This window comes from Excalfactoria chinensis, chromosome 5 (assembly GCF_039878825.1).
Source record: "Excalfactoria chinensis isolate bCotChi1 chromosome 5, bCotChi1.hap2, whole genome shotgun sequence".
NCBI lineage: Eukaryota > Metazoa > Chordata > Aves > Galliformes > Phasianidae > Excalfactoria > Excalfactoria chinensis.
This window is the reverse complement of record NC_092829.1, coordinates 5,989,624-6,016,734: the sequence shown is the minus strand read 5'-3', so window position 1 is coordinate 6,016,734 and position 27,111 is coordinate 5,989,624. Positions and strand designations below refer to the sequence as shown.

Here is a 27,111-nt window from a genome sequence, read left to right as displayed (position 1 = left end):
AAGATTCTCACCTCTCTCCCAAAAGATGTGGAAAACTTTCACTCTTCTCGCAACATCTTTTTCTCTGGCCTCAAATGCACTCTTGCCCACTTGCTTGCAACTCCTACCTTTAGCCTGTTACAACTTTGGTGCATGTGTTAGTGAAATCAAAAAGTATGAAGCAATAAAGCAAGATCTATAAGAAGCCTCGTGTTACAAGTGAGATCTGGAATACTTAAATCTGTTACAGGGCTTTTCCATGAAACTGCAAATGATACTCAAACCTGATGTCTCCCACTGTTTTCTCCAGTCGTTTCCACAAGCTCATGTGAAATAGACATCTGGAGTCCTTTAAATGTTTCTCCCAGCTCAAATGATTCTGTGAACAAAGTGGGACTCCTTTGCTCCTGGATATCTCAAGTCGGACACTCACAATTACCAGACGATTCTGACCTTAATCTCACCGTGCCCCAGTTTCCTGTCTGATCCCTCTACGACAAGGAAAAAGGCAGAAGTTCACTGATGCCTACCAAGCACCAGGAGATTAGTGAAGAGCGCCATGAAGAAATTAATTCCTCCATACTCGAGTGGACATTGGCTGGGGTCCCGGCAGCATGGCATAGGGCCATGCTGAATGAGAAGTGTGAAGGAGAAATACCGAGCAGTTACCCATTCACTGAGAACCATCCTGAGAGCATCCTAGATGTCCAGCACACAGGAAGCCTTAATTCCTCCCGATTCCTGTGTGCTTGCCTCAGCCATCCACATCTATCTGAATGCTGTTTCTTCATGCAAGTTCTGCATCCCTTTGCTTTGCACTGCCAAAGGGATGGGAGCTCCATAACCTCTAGGTCAGGTTGTCAAGACTTACCTGTGCAACAAAGCAGAGAATGAAGGATTCTCGCTGGTGCCAAGTCAGATACCAGCAAGTACTTTGGCTCTGAATTTTTGTCAATATTTTCCATCAGTTTTTATTTTTATACCAGAAGTAACAACTTTTGTCAAGGTTGTATTGATTTCCCGTCTGTCAAACCAATTGTTCAAATTTTGAAAGGGAAACAAAACAAAAGATGGAGAAATAGGAAAGGAACTGTAACGTAATCCCTCTCCCCACCTTGTTTTCCCTTCACAATTCTTCTTTCTTGCTATTACCAGCTGTTACCTTGGCTATCAGCAGCTGTTAAATACCACAACGTGCAGAGGTATTTCCTCCTTTGTGAGGTCTGCAGTCACAAAATACAATGAAGAAATCTGGATGCATCTTCTGGCCACCTCCACCATAAGCTCTGAGCTTAGATTTCACCTGAATGACAAAGGCACAGAAGGCACAAATTCTCCTGCTTCTCCTGCAGCCAGCACACCCCAGACATCTCCCTCTGGCACCTGTTTCCCACTTGAGTCTCTATTTCAGCAATATGCCCATAGGTGATGAGATACTGGAAACCAAACATTGCTAGCTTTGGAGATCATGGACAGCTAATAACTGAAACTTGTGGTCACAATGATTACTATTTTTACACTGAGAAGTCTCTGGTATGAACCTGGAGCCCCAAGCATTGCCAAGGGCATCCCATTGCTTTGTGCTGTTCAAAGGACACTTAAACCCACGTGGGTTGGTCTCTGTTGGTACCTATGCTGCTCCCAGGGAACAATTCTCCTCATCACACACAAACACAGACAGCAAAGGCAACACTGTGGTTTGGTTCACATGCTTTAATGGCTCAGGCCATTGGGGCAGATGATCCGTGTCTGACCTTCACCTCCTCTAGGAGGCCCCTGAGTCCAAGGTGATGATTCTTCATTCATAAATATGTGGGAAATACATGCTGTGGAGAAGAACTGGTTTGGAAATATTTAGTACTCCCTGAAGTAAAATAACCCTGTCCTGTAGATTCACATTCAAAGGGTCAGCTCTTCTCCAGATGCACATGAGCTGTGTGGTATGTGCTGGCTGCACTTGCAGCTCTCTTGCTGCTCTGTGCTTATGGGGCACAGGGCTTTTTGTAGATACAGCAGGAGAAACTGGGTGAAGCCCAGAGCATGGAATGATTCTTGGACATGATAGAGACAGTCGGGAGAAAGAGTCAACAAGAAAGAGGTTGATGTGTAAATAAAAGGGTGTGTGTTCAGGGCAAAGGGGCTTTCAAAACAAGGATGGGAATTGAGTACAAGAATTCAAATTGTGTGTAATTGAGGAAACAGGTGAGCAGAAGCCCCAGCAATGCCATACAGATAGGTTGGACACATGGTGCTGCCTGTACACAGATATTCTCCATGTCTGTGGCTCATTTGAGTGGCATGAAGGTGCTGCTGTCCACCCACCAGCCACCAGAAGCCAGGTTTTCCTGGATGGGGCAGAGCTCAGCAGGAGCATCCTTCCAGCAACAGTAGCAGAGCTGCTCCTGGCTGCATTTGTTTAAATGAAAGCAGAACCAGATCTCAGCTGGCAGCAGCAGCACTCCTGGCTCTGGGGCTGGAAGCACCACTCCTGCAGCAGCTCCTGGTGAAGCAGAGCTCTTCAGCTCTAAGCAGAGGTTGCGTGACCACAGTACAACTTTTTGGACCAGGGCCTAAGCATGGGAAGGATGGGATGCGGGAAGCAGGCAGCAGAGTGCAGCACACCGGCCATGCTCCTGCCCCGGCACGCACTGCCTAGACAATCCACGATCCTGTTCTGTAACTGCGTGCAAAATGAGCAGAGGCAGAAGAAGTAGGTGGAGAAATTCCTTCCGGGATTTTGCTAACCATACCTTCAACAGGCAATGTCCGAGCAGAGAAAGAACTGGAGAGAAGAACGTGGTAGGGGCAGGTGTCAGCGATAGCTCGCACGGCGGTCAGCGCTGTGTCCGCACCGACTCATCCGCTCCTCCGGAGCTCCGGAGCTGCAGAGCAGCGCCGGGTCCCTGCACAAAAGGACAGAAAAGAGGATTCCAGCCTCAAACCTGCCTCCTTCTGCCTCACCCTCGCACCTGCTTTCCCCGGAAAAAGGAGGAAGCCCCCCAAACTGGTTGATGTCTTTAACACATTTCATTGCACACGATGATTACTATTAGTGGGCTAAACACATCCGGCTTCCTTTTTTTGTGAAAGAGCATCTTGTGGTCCGTTCTCTGGGAACACGGGAATGCCGTCGTAAAAAAGCAATTTCCAGATGAAAATCCAGAGGCTCGACGTTCTTCCTCTCGGTTTCAGGCAGGGCACAACTTCCTAACGCTCCCTCGCTGACCCCATCTCGCTCTCTACGGGCAGCACCCCCGCGGGTGGGAGCCCCGCACCGCTCCGCCCCCGCTCCCCGTCCCGGAGCGGCCCGGTTGGGCGGGCGCGCAGGCGCAGGGGGGCGCGGGCGGCGGCGCTCGGCGGCGCCGTGCGCGGCGGGTCCCAGTCCGCGCTGCAGCCGCCGCGGGGGCGCCACTACCATGAGCGGCCGCGGCCGCCCCTGCGCGACTCACGGGCACCGGGCGCACCAGCCGCCGCCGGCCCCCCCTCGCCGTCGCCGCCGCCGCCGCTGCCGCCGCGCACCCCCGGCCCCCGAGCCCGGCGCTGCAGGATGCCGGGGGGCAAGAGAGGGCTGGTGGCACCGCAGAACACCTTCCTGGAGAACATCGTCCGGCGCTCCAGCGGTGAGAAATCTCCCCCGTCCGTCCGTTCATCCCTTCATCCCTCCATCCCTCCATCCGTCCGTCGGTCCGTGCCAGAGCGGCGCCTTCAAGGAACGGCTCCGCCCGCGCTCCTGCCCCGTCCCCCCTCACCTCCAACGTCTCCGCGCAGCGGGTTCAGAGCGGGTTTGTTAAGCCCTGTCTGAATACGAGGAATCTTCATGCTCATTTCTCACATTCCTTCCACTCCTTCGGGTCGGTTTTTCCTCCTCTTTCTTCTTTAGTTCTCTAAGAATCGGCCTTGAGACCGTTTTCAAAGTCTTTGTGACACTTTAAAGTGCGTGGCAAAGGCACTGAGATGTGAGAGTGACTGCAGTTTGGGGATGGTCACCCCGTGCTAATCTGTGAAGAACTGCCGGCAGCTGCTCCGCTGCTCGTTGGATGCCCACAGCACCGATTTAGAGCTGCAGGAACGATTCCCTGCTGCCGGAGTTTGTTTCACCCTTCAGCACATTGCAAAGCAGTGACAAATAATAGCACTGTGCACGGCTCCTGCAAAGTTACGAGGTGGCTGTGGACCATCTCGCATGGTTGGGTTGGTTGATCTTAGAGGGCTTTTCTGATCTTAGTGTTTGTGTGTTGGTGTAGGCGCTGCTTTGGCCAAGCCCTGTGCTGCCTCCATCCCTTTTCTAACCTGTTATTTTGTTGCACTGGCGCTGCTGAAACACAAGTGCTTGCATAAATGTCGTTTGCTAAAAGACCTCAACTTCGCATGTGCTGAAAGGTTTCTTCTTGGAGAGCCCAAGCTTAGAGCAAGCTGTGCATGGGAGTTGGAGAGGTGGGCAGAATGGGGTGTTGAAAAAAGTTCCCATATATATTATTAATGGAGTCATTAATGTGATGTGAAGTCCTGCTGGGAAGTGTTTCCTTCTACCTTGCTATTCCTCAGCTTTGGATTTATCTCACATTCATACTAATGTACCCTGGTTTGCTGGATTGAGCTGATTTTGATGGCCAAGAATGAATTAGTGATTCATTGGTTTCCATAGAAGGAGTGGATTGAGGACTTAGAATTTGTTTAGACATTGCATGACAGCATTTCTGGGGGGTTCCCACCCTCTCCTGCTGCTTGCATCCGCTCCGTGGTCAGCAGCTGACTGTCAAGCTGTAGCTGCACATCACTGGAGGCTAATTTCCTGCAATAGTGCATTATTTACCAGAATATGAAATGCAAGCTTAATTAATAGGGTTTTACATAGCACTTTCCCTCTGATAATTTCAAAGTGCAAGTGGAGCTTAATTACACTCCACAGCTCCTTGTGGAACAGGACACTCACAGGTGATCCCAGTGTGATCTCAGATCTGAGGCTCAGAAACCACAGTTGTTGTCCCAGAGGTGTGTGGGAAGCACAGCTGGGGGCACAGCTGGGGACAGGGTTTGGGAGCGCCATGCCTCTGAGTCGTGCTCTAATTAAATCACATGTCCTCCCTGCTGCGAGGGCTCAGGAAAGCTCTGAGATGTCAGCAAACAGGAAATCTCAGACAGCTTTGGAGCATTATCCTTCCAAAAAACGTCTGTTCCTCTTGCCCAGGTTTTAGACTGGCCTTATTTGGGAGCATAACTGATGCTGGTCTGGTCTCTACTCTGCTTTTTCTCTACTGAAGCGTGATGTTATAGAGGCAAATGTGTCCCATTGGACATCAGAGAAAAAAGTGGATTGGGAATCTGTTTTTGTTTTTAACTCACGTTAGCAGTTAGTGTTGTGCATTGGAACATGATTTAGTTCTTATTTTTGTCATCCAGGTCACAGCCTTATTTGCCCTTTATAGAAATAGTAATTTTCATTGGATTCAGCTCTGTTTAATCCGAACTTATTGGTGTACAGTAGAGCAAATCTGGTTCAAGTATCTCCTGCCGACGCTCGGTTGAAGGCACGGATTTGGGCTGCTGACCACATCCAGGCTTTTCTTTTTATGCTTGGATTCACCAGCTCTAAAGGGGTTTTTCAATGTCAAGTTGAAGAAGAGGAGAAAGGAAAGACTGAAGGGTTTTTGAGCATCCTCAAAAAAAAAAGCCTTTCCATCATTGTTCCTGGTTAAAAAACACTCTCCTTTGAGATTGCTCGCACTTACACAATCCCATCACACTTGACCGTAAATCTTTTCTCAACATCCAGAAGAAGGCTTGTAGAGAGAGATAATATCTTCTTGTAGGACAACGGATACAGCTGGAAATATGAGGTATTTTTGCAGACAGACTCTTCATCAGGGCTGAGATAGAACCGGTAGGTTTCAAAATGAAACTCAGGTGCAGACAAATTATTTGGAATTGGCAGAGATGGATCCAAACAAGAAAGCATTTATAGACGAAGCTGCAGCAGTTTTAAAGCGTGGAATGTCAGAATGGGCCCAGCAGGAATCGAGTGTGTGGTGGGCAGCCTGGTGCTAAAAGCAGCCACGTATTTGATTTTCAATGTTACTTGGGGATTTGCTTTTTAGGAATGTTGGGAACCTACAGCATTTGGCTACAAATGAGGTTAAAATGGGGAGAGAGCCCTGCAGGAGGTGGGGTGGGCATGGCTGTACAAAGGGATGCAGACCCCCACACCACACAGAGGTGTGTTCAGGGTAATCAGTGCGCTCTGAGCAAGTGTGTTTTAGTTTTTAGGGTTTTCCTTTTCTTTCTTTCTTTGTTTTTAGCACAGTGGAAATGCACAAAGTAAAGCTCTTATATGAGGCTCCCAAGGACTGATGGGATCTCGCCGCAGCTTTGGCGGTGCCCTGGGTCTGGAGAACACCAGGTGTTCCGCTAAGCTGAAAGAAAATGTGTTTTGTGGGAGCAGTGCTTTGAATCACATTAAGGCGACTGCTTTCTCCTGCCATTGGTGTTTTGGGCTTTTAATAAGGGCAGGGTTCTTTCTTAAGTTGTTTTCAGCAGTCCGTGCCTGTTATTACTGCTTTTGTTGGTTGCTCCCTCCGTGTTGGCACTAACCTCGGCTCAGCAGCGTGGGTGCAGATTTGGGCAAATCCATGGTGCAGGGCTGGGCTTTGTGTGCTTATCCCAGAAATCCATCAGATCTCATAGGCAAGGAGGTGTGGAAGATGAAGACAGACAGACATATCTTGTAGCAGCAAAAACGTTGAGCTTTTGCTTATGCTGTGTTAACAGCGTAAATTCTTTCTGTAGCTGAGGTTGAGTTTGGAAAAAGGTTAACTCTGGGGCTTTGTGGCCACATGTAATAAAAGTGAGAACAATCTAGTGGAAGACAAATAATGATAACAGTCACCATTATTGCTTATTGTTTCTATTGCAGTAACTGTTAGGAAAAGAAATATTTCATGTCTTTTGCAAATGTGTTTTGACTCTTGGGCTGGAGTCATGGCTCTGTAAGGAATTTCACCATAAACTTTAAAGCAGGTAGCATTCAGTTCCTGGCCTCTCACAGCCTAGAGACATGTTCCTGCACATCAGCTCCCTCAGACTGAGCTTTGTGCCCCGTTGGGTGCCTGTGAGTTTGATGAGGAAGGGATCAACCCGATCACAGGTTTTGGGATGCAAATTGGATGAGGCAGCCTGATCTGGTAGGAGCAACATTGCAGGGAGCCCATTGCAGGAGATTGGAATTGGGTGGGCTTCAAGGTCCCTTCCAGCCCAACCCATTAATTCTGTGATCCAGGAAGAGGAGGCAAGTGAGTATCGCACATGTAGTGCTAAGACACTTTCTCATTCTTATTAGCATGGTACTAATGGTAAAGTAAGTGTCTGCTGTCTCTCCCACTAGTCTGTGCAGCATATCGTAGAATCACAGAATGGTCTGGGTTGAGAAGGTCCACAGTGATCATCCAGTTTCAACCCCCTGCTATGTGCAGGGTCACCAACCAGCAGACCAGGCTGCCCAAAGCCACATCCAGCCTGTCCTTGAATGCCTGCAGGGATGGGGCATCCACAGCCTCCTTGGGCAACCTGTTCCAGTGCGTCACCATCCTCTGCATGAAAAACTTCCTCCTAATTTCTAACCTAACCCTCCTCTGTCTCAGTTTAAAACCATTCCCCCTTGTCCTATCACTATCCACCCTCATAAGCGTACCTGAGTTCTTACAGGCATGCTGACATAGCGTTGTTCTCACCGGTCACAATATACATAGGCTCTTTCCTGGATTAAAGACAAGCTGCATTTTCATCTGATCCGAGTTAAATTTCATTCAGTGCAGAGAGTCTTCAATGCAAATTACTTCAGGTTTACAGATGTCTGTTTTTAGGGGTCTTCTGCAATAAAAACCCTGTCCCTCAGCACTTACTAAATTACAGAGTGTCTTGGGTTGGAAGGGACATTAAAGATCCTTGAGCTCCAGCTTCTTGCTGTGGTCAGGGTTGCTGACCACTGAATTGGGCTGCCGAGGGCTCCATCTAACCCAGCCTTGAGAACCGTAATGATGCTGTAAACCATGGGGCAGGATTTTCTACCCTCCAGAGTTCCGTTGGCTGAGGGGAAATGACTGAAGGGGTGACCACAAGTTTATCTTGTTGGGGTTTTCTTTGGCACAGGGCTGCATTTGTGATTTCTTTGGCTGCAGGTGGCCTGCTGATACAGAAATCAATGCAAAACGAGTTTATACACGAAGCAGCATTATTAGCTGACACTTGAGAGTAGTTTTCAATTGCCCTATTTTCATAGAATCATTACGGTTGGAAAAGACCTCTAAGATCACCTAGTCCATCCATCTACCTGTCACCAATACTGCCCACTAAGCCGTGTCCCAAAGTACTGCATCTACCCTTCCCTTAAACACCTCCAGGTCCCCCTACATCCTGGGTAGTCAATGCCAGTGCTCTTTCTGAGAAGAAATTCTTCCTGATATCCAACCTGAACCATCTCTGGCACAACTTGGGGGCGTTCTTTCTTGTTCCACATAGTGAAATGTAAGGTGTATCTGATGTCTGCTGAAAGGCGTCGCTTTTAAGTGGTCTAAATCTTGATTTTTCTGTGTTTTCGTATTTTTAATTACCGCAGCTGTATATCATCGCATTGATTTATGCACTCGAATAATGCCGTATGGTTCGCAAAAGGAATAGCTGGCTCACTTGAGTGAAAGCCTTGTAAAATCGGAGCGTTCCCTTTGGGACGTCGTTCTCCTATGGGATCTGCGCTCTGCCGGGCGCTGCCAGCAGAGGTCAGTGCGAGCGCTGTGCCTCTCCCAACCAGTACCGAAACGGGAGGGGAAAGCAAAAGGCAATCGCTGATTTCTCGAGCAAACCTCACCGTGGGGAAGGAGTGTGCAGCCAAAGAATAATGCCAGGAAGTTAAGTGAGCTGTGGAAACGCATTTAATTAGCCTCATTAACGGAGGAGCTGGTCGGTGGTTAGCCTGAGTTTTGAGTTATTCTCCTGGTGAGCGTAAGGAAAAAGGATTTTGTGGTTTGGTAAAATTAAGTAAAGGAAGAAGATTTTTTGGGCTTAGTTTCCTAGTAGTCTGCTTTTCAGAAATAAAAAGTCAATCTAAGAACTGTGTTTAATCAGCACATTCTGTGCCTGGCTGCATTGCTCAGCATTGCCTAACCTGGATGGTGGAGCCCAGTTCTGCCCTGCGCTCAGTGCTGGGAGCAGCCTTGTGCAGGAGTGCCTGGAGCAGCACCCAGAGCAGAGCTGGGGCTGAGATCATGCAATCATCATAGAATCGTTTTGAGTTGGAAGGGACCCTTAAAGGCTATCTGGTCAAACTCCCTGCAATGAACAGGGATACTTACGGCTCCATCAGTGTTCAGAATCTCTCCAGCCTGACCTTGGGTGTCTCCAGGGATGGGACATCCCCCACTTTCAGCTCTCCCAAGAGCCTTCTCTTCTCCATGCTGAACAGCCCCAGCTCTCTCAGCTTGTCCTCACATGGAGGTGTTCCGTCCCTGGCACCTTTTTTGTGACCCTCCTCTGGATGTGCTCCAACAGGTCCATGTCTCTCCTGTACTGAGGACTCCACATCTGGATACTATGCTCCAGGAGGTGCTGAGGTGCTCTGCATCAGCCACATGTGGATACCCACACAAGGAGTAGTGCACAGTTCTGTGTCAGAAGTGGTTTTTGGCCATTCAGCCACGCGCTGTGAAACTGCAGCCATGGCTGGCTATAGGCTGAGTGTTTGCAAGATGAACAGCTGCCATTGCTGTGATTTGTCTCATCTGGGAATGCGAAGCAAGCACGCTTATTTGTATCTAGCTAGAGATGTGGTTTTTGGTTGCTCCCTGAGGATGCTCATGTGCTGTCTGCGTGCTCCAGTTTAAATTTAGCCCCACAGCATCTATCTTGTGCTCAGCGTAATTATAATAGGAAACAGATTTGGCAGTGGCATTCAGAAGATAACTAGCATAGGTGAGGATTAGCCTAACCATAGGATAAATGAGTATGTGGTAGGGAACTTGCGATGAGAACTGAATGAAATGCCATTTCTCAGGCAACTCTTTGCAACCTTCTCTTGTCCTTATTGATCTGAAGCTCTTTCTGAGGTCAGCGAAGTTGTGCTGCAATAAAGGAGGTGGACTGTGATAAATGATTAAACTTAGCTTTTAAACTCTTTGGAAGGTAAATTCCAGGCAGATTCTAATCCTTTAGGTTGCTTGCTGAATTGCTGAAAGCTGCTTCGTTGCCAACTGAGTGACTTACGTGTGGATTTAATACCTTAGCCAGTGCTGGATTCCTTCTAGGAGAGGAACACCAATTTGGGAGAGGAATTAGCTTTGTCAGTGTGGTGGCATTTTGTTCTGGTTTTAGTCCTCCACACCTTTTCATAATGTGAGTATTAAATAAAAACAGCAGTGGTACAGAAAGGTGACATAAAGAGTTTGTCCTTCAAGAGATTATTTCTCAGGGAACGCTTAACGTGTTGGATAAATTGGATGACACTGATGTTTTGCGTGCTCTAAAGACACTGGGGAAATAACAGCTTTGTTAGAAAACAGCAGTGTGGCTCTACTTGGCTGCTTCAAGAACAGCGGTTTGTCTGCAGCTGACCCCAAAGTTGGAAGAGTGTTGGTGCCAGCCCAGGCTGACTGTAGGCAGCATGGAGCGGTGGTGCAGTCCCCTCCTTTGGAGAAGACCCACTTGGATGCTTTCCTATGTAACCTGCTGTAGGGAACTGCTTCAGAAGGGGTTGGGTTGAGGGATCTTTAGAGATTCCTTCCAACTCCTGCAGTTCTATGATTCATTGATTTCAGAGGTGCTCAGTGCATGCAGGTCTGTCATAGACATCAGGATTTTCTGCTGAATTCTACAGGGATGCGTTGAGCATAGGATTGGATTCACTGTACACAAACATCAACAGAAATATATACAGTCAGGGCCAGGATTTGTTGAGCAGGGCTAAAAGAAAATTAAACCCCATATTTTATAGGCGTCCCCTCCCCAGCACAGCTACCAGGATCCCCACAAGTTTTCCAAGGTGATTTAAACCAGATTGCACCAGTACGACCCTGTGTGGTTATAAGCAGAGCCAGCTGACAGCACTTTAAGTGGTTTGGTGCTTTTTAAAAGGCAACATGAGCAAAAAAAGGCAAATTCCAGGCGTTGCACAGAACCTGTCTGCTCCGTGCTGCACTTGCTTCATGTAAGAAGGGCACAAATTCGGAACGGTGGCTCAATGTCAAGTTGTTCAAGTTAGGAATTTATTCCGCGATGGAGGCACTGCTTCTTTTTATTAATTATTTTTGTTCTGCTGCTGCTTCTTTTGTTTCAGCATCTTTTTCAGTGGTGACTTTTTTTATTATTAAATGGTTATTTGCATATTTTCTTGGGAAAGGAAGGAATTCTGTAAAAGCTATTTAAGCAATTTTGTTCACCAGCAATTCCAGAGCATCCTTGAGGAAAGATGATTAGAGGCAGTGTTTCTCACTTGGCTAAACATATCTCCTGCAATGATTTAGCTGTTTTTGCTCTCCTTTGATTACATAACATGAATTTTACGCTGCTTTGGGCGTTTTGGTGGGTGAAAAAATTTGCTTGCACACTGTGGTCATTTTTAAAAGAAAAGAAAAAACGCAAAAAAATGAGGCTTGATGTTGGGTTGGGTATTAAATGCTGCAAGACAGGGTGAGATTAAAGGCTTGCTGCTATACAGCATGAGTTCCTTCATACAACAGAGCCTTTCTGCAAAGGCCAATTGCTTACCTCAACTATGTTTTCCAAATCTGAAATTCTGCTTTGTACACTTAATATCCTAATTCCATGCCATCTGTATTAACTTTGTAAGTGTGAGAGTTGTGTAGGCTAATAAAGAGCCTGCTGACTTCCTAAAGGGTACATAACAGCTCCAAGAAGGGTATGCCTGCTGCATGAGCCCTGCTTCCCTTCTCTCACAGACAAGCACTGGTGTTCAGACTCACCTGGTTGGACAAACCTGTAACCTACAGGTTTGTGCTGCAATATTTCAGAAGGGGAGATGGGTGGGGAAAATGGTAGTTTAAGGGAATGACATCAAGACAAGCTTCGAAATAGTAAATAATCCTCAAGGATGCTCTGGAATTGCTCGTGAACAAAATTGCTTAATAGCTATTACAGAATTCCTGGTCTTTCACCAGTGGTTGCTGGTGATGATGTGGTGCAAAGCACTCTCTCCAGAACTCACAGACTGTAAAGTAATATTCTCCACCAAAATTATGTTCTAAAACAGCCATATTAGCAACTCTGCGACAAGTCACTGCTGAGATTTCTGAGCAGAGACTGACTGATGTAAGATTAAATCTGTCTAGAGTTTTGATCTGGAGAAATTTTAGACATAGAGAAGGATTAGTGTGTGTGCTGGGGAAAGTGACATGACTCCCCATAATATGTAAGGTATACGTGGAATCTTCAAAATGCTGACACTTGGGTACACAATAAAACCCTGGGGTCAGAAATTGACCTATTCTTCCTTTAATTTTATCAAGCTGTGTCACTGAACAGAGGCATTAATGTAACATGGATTCCTATAGCTTTGTGCCTGCAGTTAGGTTTGATGGTCTTTAACAAGATGCAAACGCTGATTCCAGATTTTTAATTGATTGGAGCAGGACACACACATGCGTATTCACATGCTGAGCATGGATGAGCCAGTGCTATTTGCTATAGAAGACAATGTTTCAAAGGAAAGAAAGTAATTTATGCAATGGTATATTCACAAAGACAAAGGAAAACATACGCTGTAGTATTTGATCAAGTTACTTGTCCGTGTACTATATGTGTATATATATGACCTTACAAGTACTAATATTTAAAATACATTTTTAAAGTCTTTTTTTTTTCCTAATTTCATGTTCTTTTTTCTTTGTTTTTTGTTTTTTTTTTTTTTAATTTTTTTTTTTTTTTTCCTTGAAAGATCAGTAATTTGGTGGTATGTTTTGTTCCTTCCCAACATCCTGGTGGATTTGATCAGTTTAATCAGTTTAATTGCCTTAGCAATTATTTTGAGACTCTTGTGTGTAAGAAGTAGAAAATCCATGGAAGGTGTCCATTGAGTACTGCGGCTGCAACGTGTATCTTCTACAGTGTTTTCTGTTTCCTGATACAGGGTTATGTGTTAGGGACACACATCCAAGATATCAGATGGACAGGATGGTTTCAAGACAGGGTTATTGGCCTATGGACTGTGGATCTCTGGGGAGCACCCAGATTTGCACACATCCAGTCTGAATGTCTGCTTCCTGTAATTGCCGAGGTTGTGCTCATTGTATCTGGATATGAGAGCAAAAACTTGGTGAAGGATAACGCAATAAAGAAACCTCTTTGCAAATCAAACCTTGCTTTGGCTAGAGGACTAATATTGGTTGTTGCTAGCAGATGGCATGTGCTCAATGTCTACTGCTGGTTGTAGCAACTGCATCTTCCCTTAGGCCGAAAAACTTAAGTTGGCATTCAGGTTTAAGACTATTCATGATGGATTTAAATGAATTCTTTAAGCCTGTGAGCTTAGGGGTGTTTGATTTCACAATCTAAACTTGTGTTTCTCACTTGGTTGGCTTGAAAATATTTTTCAGTCAACTTTTCTGTAGAAAGTCTACTGATTTTTAGATTATTATTTTCCAAATATAGGTTTAAAAAAGAAAAAGGAAGTGACAGGTGTGTTTTTTTAATTTTAATATGTTTTTCCTTGTTCAAAAGAATAAGGCTTGAATAACGTACTGCAGTCACAGATGCTGGGAAGGGAGCGTGTAGCTCACAGAAACCTGGTGTCATATTTATGTGAAAATTAATGTGTGCACCTGAGTGTATGTCTGTAAAAGTAATTGGCATAACCATTCTTGGCTATTAAAAGAAGAATTTGTAAGAATTCCCTTTAATTTTTTTCCCCCCTGGAATACTGCTGAAAGGAACCTCTGCTATCCTTACCATACAGAAGGGATTTTAATAGGTACGTTGTAATGCTTCTTAGCATAAATGAATGGGCTGGTGTTAACAGTTAGTTCCATAGCAGCCAATACAATGCAACTGAAAATTACAACTGAAAATAAGCAGAGCTTTGAAGATCATCACAGACTGCAGCTTGAGAATCACTACTAAGTGAGAATGTTGTTTTTGAAACAACGTTATGATGTTGATGAAGATAAAATCCCACAATGTGTTTAATCAAGATTGGAAAAGCATTTCTAAGGAAGGAAATACTAAAAGCAGAGATGGAAGAATATCTCCAAACTAGTGAATACGACTATTTTAGGACTAACTCGTAATGTGTTGGTGCCAGTCCGTGCGTATAAAACTGTAGGCAATGACTGAAAAAACAGATGATTGAAGCAGTATTTAAACCTGAGTTCAGCCTCCTAAAAATACTCCTTGCTCATATTTGTATATTGACAGCAATTGGTGCATGCTACTAGGATGAACCAAGCCCACTTCTTTTGTGTTTTGGTGTAGAATGTGACTGGAATTTGATGTATTTTGTGTTATTTCAATGCTTATTGAAGGAGGAGTTTACTTGTCTTAGGCAACAGTGTCACCGTTGGTCTTGAAGCACATACGGTTCAATGATATCAAGTGTCAAGTTAATTAGAGGTAAATTTCAAGATATATATATATGTATAAAGTGAAAATCGTATTACTGAAGCTGTTTGTTTTACTAAACGCCATCCTCCTTCGTCGCAGTTTGCTTTCTGATGCCCACTTTGATTTCAGTCCTCTCTGAAATTCCCGATGGAGGTTTCCACTTTGAATAACTCTGCATCTGCTATGTAACACGGAGGATGTACATGTGCTTTGCCACTGACAACAGCCCTTTCTTTTTCTTCTCTTTCTTCTTTTAGAATCCAGTTTTTTGTTGGGAAATGCCCAGATTGTGGACTGGCCTGTAGTTTATAGTAATGACGGTTTTTGTAAACTCTCTGGATATCATCGCGCTGACGTCATGCAGAAAAGTAGCACTTGCAGGTAGGTTGTTCACTGCTACCTGATGCACTTTTACAGTTACAATCTAGGAAGAAAAATAAGGTTTTGGAAAAGGATTTATAGGAGTGTTGTGTTCTGTTATTATTATTATTATTTAGAGCATCTACAAATGTAATGTGTTTCACTCAAGCCATTATTGAAGTGAAGAGAAATCTGCTTGGTTTTGGAATTCCTGTTATCCTCTGGTGATTGTTTAAATGCGGTGAGCATTGCAGCAGTAAAGACTATTCAATAGAAAAACGTTTGACAAATTTTAGCAGTGAATGAGGATCAACTAGAGGCGTTCCTGAAGCTGGGGTAAATATTTTCAGGGTTTGGATATCATTCTTCACTCATATGAAATCTGTCCTCATTAATATCAGTATGAATGTGTTCTCATGATCAGGTGAGGAAAGTGAGATATTCAAGTGACCTCTTTCAAAGGCTCTTCTAGTAGATTTTTGTAAATTCTCATTCTGGAAGGCCTGCAGAATGCTACTCTGTTGTTTATATTGGTTCCTGTTGTTATGCACACACTGAGGGGGCACAGTGATGTGCAAATGGCATCTTTATTCCCAAGAGGGTGATTAGGCTGATGATGTATTTACTCTGAGCATTGTATGGCTTTTATATATATTTTTTTCCTCTTTGTTGGTGGTCTTTCAGGAGTGGATGGCTGTAATTTATGGTTGGATGTGCATCTGTGCCTGCTCTGCTGCATCCTTTAAAAGGAAGTGCTGTAGGAAAAGACTAAAACTCTAATGCATGTGTGGGTGGGTGAGGAAAGTAACCAGGAGTGGTGGAGGCAGAAAGGAATGACTGAGATACCAGTCTGTGTGGGTTTTCCCTTGATGGTTCAGGGGGATGACCAGCTCTAGGGCCTGGGAATAGTGGGCTGCATATCTGCTGGGGTGAAATGCTGATGTTTGGTTATTGCTCTTGTCTGCATGGATAAAGGAAAAGCCTTGGGGATCACAGGTTGCTCCATGCAGCCAGGTGTCCTCTGATGGGCAGTGGAGGAGAGATGGGCACATGCTGCTGACACGAAATACTCATTCACGTGGCAGCAACCAAGTTGGTTACATGATGGGGCTGAAAGAAACCGTGTTATCACAGCTATCCCAAATATGCTTACACTTGCTTTTCTCTCTTAAGCTGGGTCTGTTTTTTCCATGAGTCAGTGCTTCAGTCTCAGCATGTTGAAGTCATTACACAGGCAAAATGGGATTTTAGGAAAATGCTGGGAATAGATTTAGCAATACCTCTGTTAATAATTCTCCTTTGCCTCTGAGGAGACCAAAAGTTTTAATTCATCAGAGTGCCCTCTATGAATGTGATGGACTCTATTTGGTAAGCATCCTGTTTTGGCCATATTCAAGTGAATTATATGGATGCAGATGCAAGGAGAAATGATTGTGGAAAATGGATCTGGTAGCAAAGTGTGTATATATATGTATATATATATATATATATATATATATATAATTTATCTTAATTCTACATATCCATCTCTGGATTTTGGAGAGACTTCTCTACTCTGAAAGCGTGGCTGACACCTCTTTTGTGTCTGAGCCTTAGCTGATGGAGTTATATTTACAGTGTGATATTTCCTGCTCTGGAGGAGGCATCCTGGTCATTGCAGAGGAAAGCTGAGCTGGAGAGGCACTGAGCATGGTCTGACCAGCAGCACACACTGGTGCAGAAAATTTCTTTAAGGCTGCTCTCTAATGAAGAGCTGCCTGGCTGTCTGAAATGGAAAATGTTCTTGAGGCCAGTAGTGCCTTCTTAGAATTACTTCGTAGAATGCCACTGTAGGTTTTAGGTACGAAGAGCTATTATTTATCTTACTTTGCAAGTCAGATTCTCAGTTCTGATTTGCTGTGTTGGACCGAGATTGTTGCATTATGCATAAGAAATAATTCATACAGAATATTTGCTTTCCTGTTCTAAGGCAAATGTTATGGGATAAGAGCCTTGTGATGCTACACTTTTAGTACAGGATTTGAAAGGATCTGTTTCTAGAGCTTGTTAATGCCAAAAATCCAACAAAAGAAAAATAAGCGGATAAAAATCAATGTCAATCTAGACCTTGATACAAATTGTTATCTACTTATCATAAGTGTGATACAGGAAAAAAAAGACCCTGCAATTTTTCATTTACTTGCCCTTGCCTATAAAGTATAGCACCTTCACATCATTTTTCACCCATTCTTTTTTCCTGAGTAGTCCAGCAGCATTCTGGACTACGTTTATGTCTGTTTATATCACATGCCATACCATACACTGGGGCTGCTCACTTGTTGTGATGCTTGGTGTTGATTGATACTGGAATGGACACGTGGCATTGCATTTGTGATGATTTTTGATCCAGGTCAGGCAGCCAGGTAGTCCCATAGCCAGCTGGTAATCCCTCTGATTCTTACACTTCTCTCATCTTTTTAATTAGCAACAATATGTGCGTTGGCAGGAAAATCATACTGAAATACCTCAGTAGAGGTGCCAGTCTCTTAGTTCCATGAGCATTGTATAAAAGGCAAGGTGCATATCACGCTTCCTGAATGTTTCATGATTGGGTCAGTGTGTGTGTTCTTTCTGGGGGGCACAGTACACCAAAAATTGCAAAAATATCTGGAACAAAATCTATGTTGTAAGTGAATACTAAAGCCTGTGAGAATCTTAGCTGGAAAAACTTGTGTGCTTGTGAAGTGTTGTGGTGCCAAATGAAAAGGAACTGCCAGCTCAGAAGGAAATGGGAGGGCATCCGCAATTGCAGCACCTCTGACATTCAATTAACTGTGCAAAAACCCTTGTCTGGAGGTGTGCTGCTAGATTAACCAGCGTGTAGGAGAACCACTTGTTTCATGCCCAGTTGCCCATAGACATGACAGTTTATACTGTGATGAGTACATTGAAAGAATAAACAGCTCTAGGCCATTAAAACCCTATTAAACGCCACAAATAATATCCGTATTTGAAGTTGTTTCTTGTCAGTTAAGTTCAGTCTTCCTGGCAAGCCTTCAGAAGAGCAGGCACCCTTGGGTGGCTGCTTAGTAGATCTGCCCTGCCATTTTGCACTTGGCTTTTGTCCCAGGCTTTGTTCACCTTACCCTCCCTTGCACCTTGTGCCTCACATCAGCATGGGAATGGCTGGATGCTGCTTTTGTTTTTAATGAGGAACTTGCTCTGAGACCCACTTGTGTGTTGCCTTGCAGCTGTACAGTGGGAATAAATTGGGTCTGCTTGCTGCAGTTGTTTACAGGTTGCATTTCCACTGAAACGCTTGCGCAGCTCTGCTCAACATCTCTGTTCTCCCTTGTTTTGATTTACTGCCACTGCAAGTGAGATAAAATGTCTGAGAGTCCTGGCTTGCATGGAGCTAATGGCAAAATTCCCACCTTGCTCAAAGAAAAGGGGTATTGCGTGGTGAGTACAGAGTGCCAGACTTGAGACAAATTAAATTTGATACTGGGATGTTGCCTCTATTAACTGACCTACCTGTATGAGAAGACTCTGCTGTGCCAAAGCCGTGCACAAAAACTTTTCTGAGCTCACCAGTGAGACGCAGGGGCCTGCCCTAATTCTCCTTGGGAACGGGACCTTCTCATGAACTCAGAGTTATGGGGCTATTGATTCATAGAACAGTATTTGCTATTCCTCTTGAGTAGACCTTGGTTGTTTGTAATTGATATCTTTTCATAAAACACTTCTGGATAAACAGAAGTGGGTTCATATGCCTTCCATGTTTCATCTGCCCTCTCATCTGGTGAATTCCTCTCAAACAGCCTCAAACACCACCTTGGCATGCACTGCATACATGGAGCTGCTCCACTGATGCTTTCCTGGATTCTAACAAAGGACATGGAAGCACGATGCAAAGCTTTAGATGTAGCTTTTTTTTTGCATGTAGAGATGCTTTCAGAGGGAGGCAGGAGGAAAGGCATCTGAAATGGCAAATGGTTTGTTGCAGAGATGGGGAAATCATCTAAGATTGTTCCTTTCTCTGAGTGTCTCAGTAAGTTTTGTTTCTCTTTCATAAGTCTGTTTTGTAGGTAGTAAGATCCCCAGTAGCAGACTGGCTTTTATATTTATGTCTTGTACAGTTTGCACTGAAGGAACTTGACAAGCAGTAAATAACAAGAATATGAGGCAGAAAAAGACAGAGTGATTGACTGAAGAAGTAGGAGTCCCTCCATGTATACAAAATAGGACAGATTAAATTAAACCTATGATAAGCACAGATCTTATATAACTTGCACAGTGATTGGCTTGGAGGCCCTTTTGGTGCCTGCTAGTAAAAACTGGCTTCTGAAAAATAGTTATTTCCTTCTTCAAGCCTTTTAAATGCCTCTTTATATGTGGAAAATAATGCAAGATTTGAATTTTACAGATTTACGACAATAATAGGCTGATGTTAAAACATAAAGTTGATTAAATTTTTAATTTATAGAATGGGTTTAGTTGGAAGAGACCTTAACAATCATCTAATTCCCACCCCCCCTGCTGTGGACAGGGCTGCCACTAACTATATAAGGCCCCGTTCAACCTAGCTTTGAATGCCTTCAGAGATGGGGTGCCCACAGCTCTCTGAACAGCAGTGCCAGGGCCTCACTGCTCTCTGAGTAAAGAATTTCTTCCAAGCATCCAAGCTGGCAAGCATCTAACCTTCCAAGCATCTATCCCTCAACTGGCTGAGCTGTGGAGGGAAAGGCAGGCCATTTGAAAGCGAGCAGCAAGCTGTGTTTTGCATCCCCTGAAGAAGACTATGCAAGTTAGTGACATGTGGTTACTTAACAAAGCCTCCTCCCCAGTGGAGTTCTGTCCTGACATCTGTCACCACAGAGACATCTCCATCACTGCGCTGACCCAAAGCTGACAACACCATATTGTGGGAGCAGCCTTATCACCTCCCTGGGTCAATTGTGTAGAGGAAAGATTCACTGTCCAGCATTCATTGAGTATCTTAATGTTTGCCAGGGCACTAATCACTGTGCTGTTTTAGTGTTTCTTTCAGAACAGTAGGCGTAAAATAAATGTTTATTGAACCTCTGAAGGTCTGTTGATCGATACAAGGGAAGCTGGATTTAAACCACAGCGGCACCGATAGCCTTTCTTTTTCCCTTTCGTATTCTCAGGACTGTATGCTGTAGGTTTCAGCTGGAGCTCAAAACGTTTGTGAACAAAGAAGGTGGAGGGGGGGGGCTGTCTGATCAATGAGAATTGTATTCATCCAAGTGTCTGAAAGCTTTGATGCCATGCTCCATTTTCCTTCAGTTCTATAATTGGGAATTTGCACAGAGCAGTCTTCACCTATTTTTAATCCAGCGGAGGTGACAAGAAAAGCCTGGCTGTTTTCTCATAAAGGCTTTCACAAGTAAGGTCATTGGGGGTGGGTTTGCTTGCACCAGCTGAAAGTCTGACCCGGAAAAGAGAGCAAAGATGAGGTGGTCAAGAAATAGCAGGGCTAAAATTAGGGTTTTCTAATCTTTACCTGGAGAGAGATGAGTCTTCAAAAATATTTCAGTGTTTTTCCGTATTTTTGGTGAAATATTAAAGAAATGTGGTATATTGTAAGAAAAAATGGGAGTCTGTGTGGTTATCTTTAGAAGTAATGCATGTATAACTACAGTGGGACAACTCATACACTTGCTTTCTGAGTGAATTCTCAGACAATTGCAGTAATTAGTTCTTACTGGGTAATTCCTACCTCGGTTTGTAACTGGTATTTAGATAAAGGATTCTGAACATCTTGTTGTTCCAGATGCATATTGGTAAGATTAGATCTGCAGCCATCGGTATTGTTTCAGCCAACAGCTGTTACCTGTTGCAGGTCCTTGTCTTCCTTCAGCATCCTTTTCGAGGTCTGAATGAATTTTGGGATGGTTTAAAGGTTTTACTCAGTAATCTCAAAATTTCACAGCAATATTCTCATGGCCTCAAGCTGTGGCTATAATGGTTTTATAGGCTATCAGCTCTTTTTCTAACAGTATGCCCTTAAAGATATGCTCAGAAAAGCACTTAATGAAACACTGGATGACAGCAAATACATCTACTTTACAGAAAGAAAGGCAGTGATGGTTGCTTACTATTGTAGGTTTCATAACAGCCTTGCGACACTATTTAAATGAAAGTAAATGATAGTTAAACTATGGTAAATGACAGTGAATAGCATCCCCAGTGGCTCTGCAGTCTGAGGCGACAACTTATTGTTTTGCTTGTCTAGCAAGAAGAGAAAAATGTTTTTTTTTTTCTTTTTCAGTTTTATGTATGGTGAACTGACAGACAAGAAGACCATTGAAAAAGTCAGACAGACTTTCGACAACTATGAGTCAAACTGCTTTGAAATTCTCCTCTACAAGAAAAACAGTATGTATATATTTCCCTATTGTGTTGGGAGCGATAATATGTACTGGTTTTAAATGTATATTTATACTGTGATATAATATATTTATGATGCACTGTGTATATCGCTGTTGTGATAGGGCAATGGGAAATGGTTTCAAGCTATGAACTGCAACAGGTCTGGATATAAGGAACAAGTTTATTTTACAATAAGGGTGGTGAGGTGCTGGCACAGGTTGCCCAGAGGTGGATGCCCCATCCCTGCAGACACCCAAGGTCAGGCTGGATGGAGCTCACCTGATGGAGCTGTGGGTGTCCCTGTTCACTACAGGGGGTTGGACCAGATGGCCTTTAAGGGTCCCTTCCAACTCAAATGATTCTATGATAACGTGCTATAATATATTTAATATATGTAGTGGGTTTGTATGTATATTATATAAGGAAATGCATAACTACATAACAGACTAAAATAGTCATTTGTGATGTATAGATAAATTCGGGGACAAGATGCAGAGAAGAAATGGGTATTTTGATCATCACTGCTGAGGAAGCTCTTTTTTAAAGTAACACAAGTGTTCAGATTGCTACGACTAGCAGGTGTTTCCTGGTATCTCAGATCTGAATCCTTGTTTCCAAAATGCATTTAATTTTGAAGATTGCATTCCAAAAGGGAATCTGACTGGGTTAGTTGAGAAGAAATTCTGAATGAATTTTTCTCTCAGGAAACATCCCCAAGTGTTCAAAGTGAGAAGCCATTCCCTGATTTTGCTAGTGGTTGCTCCCAGTGGTAGAGATGCCTCTGAGCTGTGAGGTTGTGGAAAGCAGTGGTGAGCCCTGGGGAAGAAGCTGGCTATGCCTGATTGCCCTTTTCACTGCTAACTCACATAAGCCCTTAGGAACATTGAAGAGAGCATGCAGGATACCTCAGCTTCTCAAAACATACTCCTGTGCCTAATTCCTACCTTTCTCTTTTAAACTAAATCTTCCTGTATGTGCACTGAAACGATAGGAAGCATCTTCAGATTTCTGCAATTCTGCAAATCTTTGCAGCATCTTAGTAAAAGGTAATTGGAAAGAGAAGCAGAAGTGGCTCTGAAGTCTGGCTGCTCCTGTAAGTGCCTGTGATGACTCCAAGTGACCTCTTTTCAGTTCCTTGGCATATGGACATATTCCTTAGATTTTCTCTCTACCTGCCCGGTTCCTAAACAAGTCACTTGAGCAGCCTCTCACATTATTTAGTGGGACTGACCCCTGTTAAGTTCTTTGCAGGTGATGATGCCCAGCACCACCAAGCCTGGTGTCCAGGTGACTGTAGAAGAAGATTTCAGCCTTTCCTCAACCCTGGCTTCTCTGTTTAATTGGGATGGCAGCTCCTTCTTGGCATGAGCCAGTTCTAAACCAAGTTCCTTTTCATTACATTATAATATAAAAAGTAGGAAGTCTTCTCTTGGTCATTGTTCTTTAACTACCCAGTTATTTTTTGCTTTCAGTTGTGGATTGCCTGCTTGATCTTGATGGTGTTTCGGGGATTTAATAAGCTGCAGTTGCCTTAATGAAATATTCACCTTTGCCCAAATCTCTAAGGCTGTACTTTTTGTAAGATATGCAGTATTACAGAATTACTTCATGGAAAAGCACTCATTTTTCTTCTCGGTCTTGAGAAAGTTCCCAGCCATAATATGTTGCCAGCTTCTTCTCCATCACCCAAAGCCCAGAACTTCAGCCTCCTGCTATCACTGGTAGATAGGTTCACCTTTTGGCTCCAGTTCAGCAACAGGCTTGCATTGGGTTTGCTTCCATTCATCATATACCAAGCTTTGTGAAAGAAAGGTCTTAAAGAAACAGCATGCTTCTCTTCCAGGCTGAATATTGGAGCAGGCAGGAAATAAATAAGAGTATCTGTTGGTATGAGTATGCTTCCGAAAATTTAGAGTTACTCTGTAGAAAGGCTTGTGTTTATCATCTGCAGAGACCTCATACTGCTTCTCTCCTGTGCGGAGCTTGCAGTGCTCACTGTGCACTTCTCCACCTGGTGATGCAGTGGCACAGCTGCCCAGGGGCTGGTGCAGTCACTGTCCCTGAGGGTGTTCAAGAACTGTGGAGATGTGGCACTGAGGGACATGGGCACAGAGAGGGTGGTGTGTGGTTGGATTGGATGATCGTAGCAGTCTTTTCCAACCTTAATGATCCTGTGATTATGTAAGACTGTAGCTCCAGGAGTGCTATATATTTTATATTTTGTACCACAGACTTTCTTACTCATTCCTTTACGTTTTCAGCAAAGGGAGATCTTGAAATTGAGAAATTGCTTTTCCTATCCTCCTGTCCTTCAGCACAGTGATGATCTTCAAGAGCATCCATAGGGCTGCTGCCTTCACATGCACCCTTATTATTTTAACCCAGTTAGCAGTTCTCAGGTGCAGATCTTCAAGTTTGCTGCAGATTTCTTCTGTTTTACTGCATTCCTTCTTATATAGCTCTCAGCTCTACCCACCTAGCTATTCACAGCACCTGTGTAGGCATGTACATGCGTACGTGTAATACTCAGGAAGCCACCTTGCCTACTTTTAAATCCTGCCCAGATTGCAGTTTGTACAGCACTACCTACCTTGCCTCTGTCTTTGATTTTTAGCTGTGCTGTTGTGCAGGTTATTTTGCCTACTTTTGGAGCTTTTCAAAGGGTGCTGTTGAGTTGGCAGGTAGAAATGGAAGCACAGCATCACTCCAGAGAGCTGCAGTACTCTTTCTTAGAATATATGAAAAGAGCATTTTATCTTGGGTTAGCAACTGGGAATAGAAAGAGTCAAGTAATCAGCATAATGGCTTTGGAATTACCACCAAAAGCACTCTCCCGTCTCCCTTACCTCTCCAGTTTGCTGTCATTGAGCTATTGCTTTAATCCCAATAGAGCAGTGCTGAGTTTTTACCATGAACCCATGTGGATTTTGACTTTCCCTACAGTAGTCCTGTTCTGAATGGCTTTTTGTTGACCTCTGCATGTTTGTCACTCATTCCCTGGCACAGCTCCCAGATGGATATGGTATATTAGAGGAGATTCAGAGGGGCCAGCAGTGCCCTGGGATGCCAGGGAGTGAGCAGCTTGTTTCAGTGTGCCAGCACTCAGGTTGGCATTCAGACAGCTTAGGAGAAAAAAAGCCATTATATCACCTGGCTGAAAGCACATTAAATCCAGAAGATAGTGAGCTGACTCTGAAGGCGTTTGTTGGGCAGTGAATGGAGGTGTCATAAGGCTGGGAAAATGTGGGCTTGGAGTTTTGTCTGCTGGCATGCAGCTCTGACAGTCACATCCTTGCAGATGAACAGGGTATTTCTCAACAAATGTTTTGAAGTCTTTTAGGGTTTTGCCCATTGCAAAGAAGATCTGCATGTACTTGGGGAGCCTGCCGCAATGCGGAAGTGAAGGATGGGACCATAAACATCTAGTTAGGACGTAGAGATGTCTGAATTGATTTGGGTTCACTCAAATAAAAGTGTAGCATCAAGTTGGATATTAGCCATTCAGGCTGGATATAAAGAAAAAAATTATTCTCAGGAAGAGTGGTGAGGTATTGGCACAGAGTTATCACCCCTGGTGGTGTATAAATAAATAAATAAATGTGGACACGTGGCACTGAGGGTCGTGGTTAGTGGGCATGGTGGTGGGCATTGGTTGTGATTGAACTGAGTGATCTTATTGGTCTTTTCCAACTTTAACAGTTCTGTGATATTTGAAGCAGTTGGCAATGTACTCCATCAATTTTGATTTCAGTAGTTCCGTGTTGTGTGAAGAAACGTTCAGGGATATCCTCAGTCTTTTGTTTCTTAACTGGCTACCCTGCAGAGAGACATGGTGGGGAAGACCAAGAGCAAGTTCTGTCTCTTGTTATGGACTAGTTAGATTGGTAGCATTACCCCATTTAAATATAAGAATGAGGGTATGTTGTTTTCCTCAGAGAAGGTAAAATGAAATATTTGATACATGTAGTTTAGGATTGCATCTAGGTATTACTATGTGTGTTTTATATGATGCATAAAGTATCCCATGCACAGGTTGGGGGAAGACTGTGCTACATCACGGTCCAATGACAACTTTTTCTCTGCTCCAGGAACTCCAGTTTGGTTCTACATGCAAATTGCTCCCATAAGAAATGAGCATGAAAAAGTGGTTTTGTTCCTGTGCACTTTTAAGGATATCACTTTGTTCAAGCAGCCAATAGAAGATGATTCAACAAAAGGTAAGTATGAAATACGCTATTTCCTTTTTTTTTGTGATTACTTAAGTACATGTTCAGACTTAGTCATGTCTCATGGCTGTGATCCATATCTTTTTGTTTTGTGATCTGTCAGAGTTCAGATGCCATTTTCATAAGTGATCGATTAGAATCGAATAATAAATCATTGTGAGTGAAATATTCCCTAACAATGTTTCTCCAGAGCTGCAAACCTTTTCACTTTGCAATATGTGTTTCTTCACCATGGCTAGTATTTGCTAAAAATGGCATGGTTTGTAGTCATTGTAATATTATGTTGCTTTGAGAGACCTTCTGCAGAACTACTGTTTTCTATTTATCAAAAATAACGTCAGCTTCTTTGCTTTCAAGTGTTGGCCTTACCTCCCTTTCTTGTTCTTGGAGCCGAGATGCAGAGAAACAGCCCTTCTGGGTATCTTCATGCTGACCAGCAGTGATGTCTGTATGACAGTGGATGTTCTGCTTGTTTTTGTTAGTTCTTGCTGGTGGTGGTTGCTGAGGTATGCAGTGCTCTCATCACCTGATGACCCGTGTTGCACGGAGAAAACTGGTGGGGAAACAGTGCAGAGAATCCGGCAACATACTGTGCTGTGATTGTAAGATGCATGGCTGGTGTCTCATGTATATTGCCCTGGATAATATAATGTGTTCTTCCATAAGGAGGAGCGTTCTTGATGTGGAATCCTTATCCCATTTTCTCTAGGAAGTTGTCTTCTGGTAATGAATTCCTTTCTTTTTCTCTTTGTGCTTGTAGAAGGCTTGATTTCTCACGGAGAGCCATGTGCCCTGTAAGATGCTGCCTTTAGGATAAAACTGTCATTTGAATGCAAATGGGATTTAAACTACTTTCTGATGATACATAGCTAACAGTTACATGTGCTTGGATAACTGAAATGTAGATTGAGAAAGGCAGACTTGAAAAGCCTCTCTTTGTTCTAAGACTAAAAATGAGACTTTTTTTTTGCCTACAGAGTATTATCTGTGTATCTATAAGATCCAGCTATTGGAGAACCTTCTTAGCCAGCATGAGCTTTACTGCTTCTGCAATTCACTTGTCATCCTGCAAATGTTGCTTTGGGTTCTCAGCCTGGGAGGTTTGTTCTCTGGGGAGGGAGAGATGTTCTGGGGATGCTGAGCTCATCCTCTCCCTGTCTTGTGGCCGAGGAAAAGAAGAATCCACCTGGCATCTATTATAGAAACAATATGTGTTCCTATGGGAGAGAGCAATAGCTGCAAAATAAGAAATGAGTCTAGTGCTGTTCTCCAGTGAGGGGAACCATTAATTACAATGTCAGGTATTAACTATGAATGTTGCAGATATTGTCAGCAGCAGCCAGAGAGGTTTGACTGCATGTTTAAAGAGCTCTTACTTCTAGAGAAGTTATACTTAGAAAGAAAGAAAGGAAGGAAGGAAGAAAGAAAGGAAGAAAGAAGCAACAAACAACAAACAGTGCAGATACATCTGTCTTTAAGGCATACAGTTGGATCTGTAATTTCCTTGAATTACCCCAAGAATTTCCTTGGGGTACTTTGATTACAGCATTGATTAACACTGATCAATACGTCCAAC

The 27,111-nt window shown here is 43.7% G+C and overlaps 1 protein-coding gene across 1 annotated transcript in view; it reads left to right on the top strand.

Annotated features, from left to right (window-relative positions):
* Positions 1–3,410: 3,410 nt before the first annotated feature.
* Positions 3,411–27,111, top strand: part of KCNH5 (potassium voltage-gated channel subfamily H member 5) — a 140,584-nt gene continuing 116,883 nt past the window's right edge. The window contains exons 1-4 of the mRNA XM_072337190.1: positions 3,411–3,599; positions 14,832–14,955; positions 21,209–21,315; positions 25,398–25,526. Of these exons, the coding sequence (XP_072193291.1) occupies positions 3,527–3,599; positions 14,832–14,955; positions 21,209–21,315; positions 25,398–25,526 (433 nt within the window). The 5' untranslated portion in view covers positions 3,411–3,526. The remainder of the gene's footprint in view (positions 3,600–14,831; positions 14,956–21,208; positions 21,316–25,397; positions 25,527–27,111) is intronic.